Source organism: Rhinopithecus bieti, unplaced genomic scaffold (genome assembly GCF_001698545.2).
Source record: "Rhinopithecus bieti isolate Rb0 unplaced genomic scaffold, ASM169854v2 scaffold_2654, whole genome shotgun sequence".
Lineage (NCBI taxonomy): Eukaryota > Metazoa > Chordata > Mammalia > Primates > Cercopithecidae > Rhinopithecus > Rhinopithecus bieti.
Window position 1 is genome coordinate 618,976 of NW_016804048.1, and position 8,899 is coordinate 627,874.

The 8,899-nt window shown below is 43.2% G+C and overlaps 1 protein-coding gene and 1 pseudogene across 1 annotated transcript in view; one reads left to right on the forward strand and one right to left on the reverse strand.

Moving 5' to 3' along the window:
• The window catches only part of RASA2 (RAS p21 protein activator 2), a 137,771-nt gene extending 136,307 nt beyond the window's left edge, over positions 1-1,464 (reverse strand). Inside the window, 1 exon segment of the mRNA XM_017862366.1 lies at positions 1,369-1,464. Coding sequence (XP_017717855.1) covers positions 1,369-1,464 — 96 coding nt within the window.
• A 5,799-nt stretch (positions 1,465-7,263) lies between these two features.
• LOC108522353 (keratin, type I cytoskeletal 18 pseudogene) lies at positions 7,264-8,540 on the forward strand (annotated as a pseudogene).
• Positions 8,541-8,899: the final 359 nt, after the last annotated feature.

Sequence of the window (8,899 nt, forward strand, 5' to 3'; positions counted from 1 at the left end):
CTCCTCCTCCTCCTCCTTCTTCTTCTTCTTCTTCTTCTTCTTCTTCTTCTTCTTCTTCTTCTTCTTCTTCTTTAGATGGAGTTCTGCTATGTTGCCTAGGTGAGTCTTGAACTCCTCCTTACGGGATTCTCTTGCTTCAGCCTCCCAAGTAGCTGGGACCATAGGTGTGTGTCATAGCACCAGGTTGGAGCAGTTCTTATCAAAATACTTTTCCTCTTATCTTCTCCAATATCCAACAAAACCAAGATCTCTCACTCTCTTTCCCCAGAGTAGCATGCTCTCCCATCGACCCATTCTCTCCTTCTGTCTCTGGCTGTCTTCCTGCTCCCACTTGGTGCCTCTGAACACATCAAGAGCCCCCACTCTCAGTTGCCTCTTGCAAGAAAAGCTTGGCTTTGATTCTTTTCTCCCTAGAATGTACCCATGTGGCTTATGTCATTTCTATTCCTCCCTTATTTTTTACAGTTTTGCATCAAAATCCCAAAGATCCGGTCTGGACCCTCCACGCTCTTCTCTACAGTTGGGTGTGGGTGGATGGGAGGAACTGAGCAGCCCAGGCAGCACCAAATTTAGCAGAGTCGGGAGGAGGACGAGAAAAACTGGCAACACTAGTATGTGTGAAGGGTTGCAGATTTTTTTCACCTTACCCACAGATGTGCAAAGAAGATGTAGCATCTTCATTTCTCTAAAATTGTTCTTCTCTTCCTTATGAGTCTCCAATCACTGAATAGAGGGGAAAATATTCTGGTGCACCAGTTTGTTTGTTTGTTTGTTTGTTTGTTTGTTTGTTTGTTTTGAGACAGGGTCTCACTCTGTCACCCAGGCTGGAGTGCAGTGGATGATCATAGCTCAGTGCAACCTCGAATTTCTGGGCTCAAGGGATCTTTCTGTTTTAGCCTCCTCAATAGCTGAGACTATAGGTATAAGCTATTTATTTTTATTTTATTTTTTGTTGAGATGGTGGTCTTGCTTTGTTGCCCCAGCAGATCTCAAATTCCTGGGCTTAAGCAATCCTTCTGCCTTGATTTCCCAAAGTACTGGAATTACAGGTGTCAGCGACCTAAATAGGCACACTATGTAAATGGTCCATCCATTTAGGTAAATAATGCTCAGCATCTTAGATATCTGTATTCTTTTTTTATTTTTTTGAGATGGTGTCTGGGTTTTTGATGGAGTTGTGGCTAAATGAGCCCATAGAGACAGAGAAGAGGTGGGGTCCTCATATTGATGCAGTATCTTCTGCATCTTTGCAGATTTCTGCTGTGGGTGGGTAGTCTGGATACTTCCTAGATACTTCTTTTGAGGGTGAAATGGGCTCAGTCCTGGGAGTTGTGTGAGGGCCTGCTATTGAGGCTGTATCTATAGTACCTGTGGTTTGGTTTCTCCTGGCTTGGCAGGGCCTGCTTGTTTTCCCTGATGACTCAGACGCCACTCTGGCTGCCTCTCAGACCCTACATCCTCCATCTGGCTCTTCACTAGAATGCCTCTCCCCAGCCTTGCTGCTGATTCACCTTTCCTTTGTGATCACTGGTGCCTGGAAGCCTGGTGGCTACCAGCTCAGCTGCTTTCCAGGCCTCTTCCCTGGAGTATGTGGGAACTCCTTGGTCCAGTCTATTCCATACTGGTCTTGGGGGAAGCTCAGGAAATTATATTTCACCCCTTTCCCTGCAAGCTATGCTGTACTATTGAGTTAAACTTTGATATAGTCACTTCCGGGGTGGTGTCAGGCAACCGGTAAGGTGAACTCCTCCCAGGGTCCCAAAGATGCGGTACTCCGAAGCCCTCAGACTTTCCCCTATCTGCTTAACAAACCTCTTCACGTTGGGCAGGATCAGGAAAAGGAAGATTAGATGCGGCCTCCCTTACCTCTCTCTTCTTTTTTTCCTAGGTAGTCCCCTGGGATGAATAGTGGGGAGGGGTTTCCTCTTTTTCTTCTTGTCTTTCCTTGTGTAAAACTCCAAGATTGGCCAGGCGCAGTGGCTCACGCCTGTAATTCCACCACTTTGGGAGGCCGAGGCAGGCGGGTCGCCTGAGGTCAGGAGTGTGAGACCAGCCTGGCCAACATGGTGAAACCCCATCTCCACTAAAAATACAAAAATTAGCTGGGTGTGGTAGCGTGCGCCTGTAATCTCAGCTACTCAGGAGGCTGAGGCAGGAGAATAGCTTGAACCTGGGAGGCGGAGGTTGCAGTGAACCAAGATTGTGCCATTGCACTCCAGCCTGGGCAACAAGAGTGAAACTCCATCTCAAAAACAAAACAAAACCAACAAACAAACAAAAACCTCCAAGATCAAGGAATCTAGAACATTTTTTCTCTCTCTCGTAAAAGCCTAGCTTTTAAGCTACTACCTGGCCAAAAAGCCCCCAGATCCTATTTAGAAGTTGATAATTAACTGTTTTTTCCTCTTTTCTTTTCTCTCTCTCTTTTTTTTTTTTTTTTTTTTTTTTTCCCTCTGTAACAATCCTAAACCTCCCTGAGACAATTGGAAACCTCTAAAGATTGGGGGAAAGGTAAGTATAAGAAAATGCAAAAGAAGGCAGCGAGTTAAGGGACTTCAAAATTATATTATCACCATTATATACATTGATAATTTTTCCTACACACATCATGTTCTAATGTGGTTATTCCATAGAGGCTTGCAAGGCTGAGACCACAGCCCTGTGGGTAGACCACATCTGTCCAGCCAATGGCTGAAAGAAGATGTAGGTCCTCAGACAGGAAACCAGAACTCTGAGGGCAATCTTAGCAGACAGGAGAAAGCGTTCTTGGCTATCTTAAGGTTTCTTGGCCATCTTAAGGTTTCTTGGCCTGGCCTCACAGGAGCCTCAGGACAGTCCTCCCACATATGGGTCAATTTTCTCTCTCAAATGGAGTCAGGCCAGGGTCTTTGAAGGCAGACTTCTTTGTAGGTCTCTGCTTCCCTGAATCTACAATTCAAAAGATTAGCGAAATAAAATATTTTTAGTAAGAGGACTAACATAGGAGTATCACTTTTTATTTTGCCAAACATGGATGTTTAAAATAAAGCATTGTTTGTATTGCAAATGTTTCTTTCAAAAAAAGTAAAAGTATTATTTGTATTGTCAGTGTTTTATTTAATACCTGAAAAGTTGACGATTTTATTTTAAGGAAGGCGTCATTTACTGACAAGCAAGAAAGTCACTTCAGTTGCCTGGATGGCATGGAGCAAAGGCATGGAACAGAGGCAGAGAAGGGAGATAAACAAGGTCATTCCAAGGCTGGTAGGTATACTTCTTTGCCCACAGGATTTGCACGGGGGCTATGGGAGGTGGGACCACAAGGACTCCAGAGCATGTCGATCCTTGAGTAACAGGGTGAGGACTAGAATGTCCACTGTGAGAAAGTCAGAGCTTCTGTCTGTTTCATGAGGAAGGAATTGACTAAGAGAAAGCCATATTTGGGAAATTTAAGTTGTAGGTTATGTGCAGCTTCTGGTGGAATTACCGCATTTTGTGGGAGAGAAGTGAGAGGAAGGAAAGCCATTTAGGAGAGAAAGCATGGAATCTATCCCAGACTTTGGCTGAAGTGTAACATCTAGTGCGACATGAATGGGGCACTTTTTCTGCATCTGTTAGTTATTGTGCCTGTTGGTTGCCATGGGGGACTGGGTGATTTTAAGAGAGCCACAGACACTCTTAAAAATCCAATAGATACGCACAAGGTAGATTTGAACATTTTAGACAATTTCTGTCTCTTCTGTACAGAACTTAGTCCACATTTGTACAGGTCTTCCACCTTGGTGCCTGTATGGTAATATGGCTTGCCCTTTTCCTTTGGGTCACTTACCACAATCCAGATTATTTCATTAACATGAGCGTTTCATTAATATCTGTTTCCTTCACTAAACCATGAGGTCCCTAAGAACAGGGCTCATGGCCTGCGCGGTGGCTCACACCTATAATCCCAGCACTTCGGGAGGCTGAGACGGGTGGATCACGAGGTCAGGAGCTCGAGACCATCCTGGCTAAGATGGTGAAACCCCGTCTCTACTAAAAATACAAAAAATTAGTTGGGCATGGTGGCGGGCGCCTGTAGTCCCAGCTACTCGGGAGGCTGAGGCAGGAGAATGGTGTAACCCGGAAGGCGCAGCTTGCAGTGAGCCAAGATTGCGCCACTGCACTCCAGCCTGGGTGAGAGCCAGACTCCGTCTCAAAAAAAAAAAAAAAAAAGAACAGGGCTCATTATTTTACTCACGATTGTATCTCTAGCACCAAGTATGCACTCATAGGCCAGGCTCACGCGTGCCATCCCAGCACTTAGGGAGGCCAAGGCTGGCGGATCACAAGGTCAGGAAATCGAGACCATCCTGGCTAAGACGGTGAAACGCCGTCTCTACTAAAAATACAAAAAGTTAGCCAGGCGTGGTGGCGGGCGCCTGTAGTCCCAGCTACTCGGGAGACTGAGGCAGGAGAATGGCGTGAACCCGGGAGGCGGAGCTTGCAGTGAGCCGAGATGGCGCCGCTGCATTCCAGCCTGGGCGACAGAGCGAGACTCCGTCTCAAAAAAAAAGGCACTCAATAAATGAATCAACGCATGAATATACCTCTAGGAAGAGTGATTGGAATCTCCTCATCAAGTACACTTTACTGTCAGTGTGAAGTATATTTGTTTGTTTTAACAAAGTGAGCTTCTTAAAGGCCACAATCAAACACAAATAAATAATGGATCCTACAGTTGCTGTTACGGGAAGTGGTCTTGGTAGTTCCCGGCAGCTGAAGCACGGTGCTAGTTTAGTGCCCCCTATTGGATAAAACAGAAAATTCGGCTTTTTGCACAATCACATTGTCCCTTTACAAAGAAACATGTAGTCCCATCTGAATTTTGTGGCATCTCCTCTGGCATTAACAAATTGTTATATTTGACTTCATTTCCTCAGCTAAACTTACTGTTTTCTCACTCTTTCTCTATTAAATAGTAGCTTTGTTTCACCCCATTTTCCACATTTCAGATAAGGAAATCTTATGTAGTAAATTGTAGTAAAATTTCTAATTCACAAAAGTAGTCAGGGAATTGAAGTATTGCATTAATAAATTACCTTATAAGACATGTATGGATCACTTGAAGACACAGGTATTTGTTATAGAAATACATTCTATAGTGATGGTATGGCAACACATTCATAGAGAAGATTATTGAGAAGAGATACTCATACCAAAACCTATGGCATACAGCAAAAGCAGCATTAAGAGAGAAGTTTATAACAATAAATGCTTACATTAAAAAAGAAGAAAAATTTCAAATAACCAACCTAATTATGCATGTCAAGAAACTAGAAAATCAAGAAGCAGCCAACCCCAAAATTAGTAGGAAAAAAGAGATAACAAGGATAAGAGCAGAAATAAACAGAACTGAGACCAAAAAAATACAAAAGAAATAAGGTGTTTTTTTGAAAAGATAAACAAAATTGCCAAACCATTAGGCAGACTAAACAAGAAAAATAGAGAAAAGACCCAAATAAATAAAATCAGAAATGAAAAAAGGAGACATTACGACTGCTACTACAGAAGTCCAAAAGATTGTTAGAGACTGTTGTGAACAACTATACACCAAAAAATGAGAAACATAATAGAAATGCATAAATTCCTAGACATGTACAACCTACGAAGATTGAACCAAGAAGAAACAGAAAACCTGAATAGACCAATTGTGAGTAAAATGATTGAATCAGTATTAAAAGTCTCCCATCAAAGACAAGTCCAGTACTTGATGATTTCACTGCTGAATTCTACCAAATATTTAAAGAAGAACTATACCAATTATTTGTAAACTTTTCCAAAAAGTTGAAGAGAAGAGAATTCTTCCAAATGCATCTTTGAGGCCAGCTCATCCTGATACCAAAACTAGACAAGAACACAACAACAACATAAGAAAACTATAGGCCAATGTCTCTAAAGAACATAGATGCAAAAATCCTCAATACAATACTAGTGAACTGAGTCCAACAGCACATTAAAAAAATCATTCATCGTGATTTACTGGGATTTATTCCAGGGATGCAAGGCTAGTTTAGCATATGCAAATCTATAAATGTGATATATTACGTCAAAAGAATGAAGTACAAAAAATCATCTTAATAGATGCAGAGAAAGCATTTTATACAATTCAACATCCCTTTGTGACTAAAAAAAACCCCTCCAAAAATTAGGAACAGAGAAGATGTACCTCAATACAATGAAGGCCATATATGACAAACTCACAGCTAATATTGTACTAAATGGGGAAAAACTGAAAGTTTCTTCTCTAAGAACTAGAATAAGACAAGGATGCCCACTCTTACCACTCTTATTCAACATAGTACTGGAATTCTTAGCCAGAGCAAATAAGCAAAAGAAATAAAGGGCATTCAAATTAGAAAGGAGGAAGTCACACTGTCCCTATTTGCAGATGACATGATTTTATATATAGAAAACCCTAAAAGTTCCACCAAAACAAAACAAAAAACTCTTAGAACTGATAAGCAAATTCAGTAAAATTGCAGGATAAAAAATTAACATACAAAAATCGGTATCATTTCTATATACCAATAACAGACTAGTGGAAAAAGAAATCAAGAGATCAGTCTCATTTACAACAGCTATAAAAAATGTAGGAGTAAATTTAACCAAGGTGATGAAAGATCTCTAAAAGGTAAACTATAAAACATGAATGAAAGAAATTGAAGAGGTCACAGAGAAAATGGAAAGACATCCCTGTTCATGGACTGGAAGAATTTATACTATGAAAATGACCATACCACCAAAAACGATCTACAGATTCAGTGCAATCTCTATCAAAATACCAAAGACATTCTTCACAGAAGTGGAAAAAATGACCCTAAAATTCGTATGAAACCACAGAAGTCCAGTAAGAATGTTAGCTTAAAATTTTCTTTAAAACAAAAGAAACCACAGAAGGCCCCAAATAGCCAAAGCAGTCCTGAGTGAAAAACAACAAAACTGGAGGCATCGCATTACCTGACTTCAAAATATACTGCAAAACTATACTAAACAACACAGCATGGTACTGGTATAAAACCAGACACATAGACCAATGCAACACAGTTGAGAACCCAGAAATAAATCCATGTATTTACAGCCAATTAATTTTTGACAAAAGTACCAAGAACATTCAATGGAGAAATGACAGTCTCTTCAGTAAATGGTGCTGGGAAAACTGCATATTCATAGACAGAAAAATGAAACCCCTATCTCAGTCATCAGCAAAGCTTGAGTCCTGTCCTCTCATTCTCCTCCCTGGACAGCATGAGCTTCACCACTCGCTCTACCTTCTCCATCAACTACTGGTCCCTGGAGTCCTCCCAGGCACCCAGCTACAGCACCTGGCCAGTCAGCAGCGTGGTGAGTGTCTATGCAGGCGTGGGGGGCTCTGGTTCCTGGATCTCTGTGTCCTGCTCCATCAGTTTCCGGGGTGGCTTGGGGTCCAGGGGTGTGGCTGCGGGGATGGCCGGAGGTCTGGTAGGAATGGGAGGCATCCAAAATGAAAAGGAGACCATGCAAAGCCTGAACAACTGCCTGGCCTCCTACCTAAAGAGAGAGAACCAGAAGCTGGAGAGCAAAATCTGGGAGCATCTGGAGAAGAAGGAACCCCAGGTCAGAGACTGGGGCCATTACTTCAAGACCATTGAGGATCTGAGGGCTCAGATCTTCGCAAATACTGTGGACAATGCTCGCATGGTTCTGCAGATCGACAATGTCTGTCTTGCTGCTGCTGATAACTTTCGAGTCAAGTATGAGACAGAGCTGGCCATGCGCCAGTCTGTGGAGAGGGACAACCGTGAGCTCCCCAAGGTCATTGATGACACCAATGTCACTCGCTGCTGCTGTAGACAGAGACCGAGGCTCTCAAGGAGGAGCTGCTCTTTATGAAAAAGAACCACAAAGAGGAAGTAAAAGGCCTACAAACCCAGGTTGCCAGCTCTGGGTTGACTGTGGAGGTAGATGCCCCCAAAACTCAGGTCCTCGCCAAGATCATGGCAGACATCCAGGCCCAATATGATGAGCTGGCTCGGAAGAACCGAGAGGGGCTAGACGAGTACTGGTCTCAGCAGATCGAGGAGGGCAGCACAGTAGTCACCACGCAGTCCGCTGAGGTTAGAGCTGCTGAGATGACGCTCAGGGAGCTGAGACGTCCAGTCCAGTCCTTGGAGATCGACCTGAACTCGATAAGAAATCTGAAGCCCAGCTTGGAGAACAGCCTGAGGAAGGTGGAGGCCCGCTATGCCCTGCAGATGGAGCAGCTCAATGGGATCCTGCTGTATCTGGAGTCAGAGGTGGCACAGACCCGGGCAGAGGGGCAGTGCCAGGCCCAGGAGTACGAGGCCCTGCCGAACATCAAGGTCAAGCTGAAGGCTGAGAGCACCACCTACTGCTGCCTGCTGGAAAATGGCGAGGACTTCAATCTTGGTGATGCCCTGGACGGTAGCAACTCCATGCAAACCATCCGAAAGACCACCACCCACCAGAGAGTGGATGGCAAACTGGTGTCTGAGACCAATGACACCAAAGTTCTAAGACATTAAGACAGCAGAACCAGGGTACCCTTTGGGGAGCAGGAGGCCAATAAAAAGTTCAGTGGTTAAAAAAAAAAAAAGATTGCAACCCCTGCTTTTTTTGTTCTCCATTTGCTTGGTAGATCTTCCTCCATCCCTTTATTTGAGCCTATGTATGTCTCTGCATAAAATAGACTTTAAACCATCAAAGATCAAAAGAGACAAAGAAGACCATTACATAATGGTAAAGGGATCAATTCAACAGGAAGAGCTAACTATCCTAAATATATATGCACCCAATACAGGAGCACCCAAATTCATAAAGCAAGTCCTTAGAGACTTACAAAGAGACTTAGACTCCCATACAATAATAATGGGAGACTTTACTC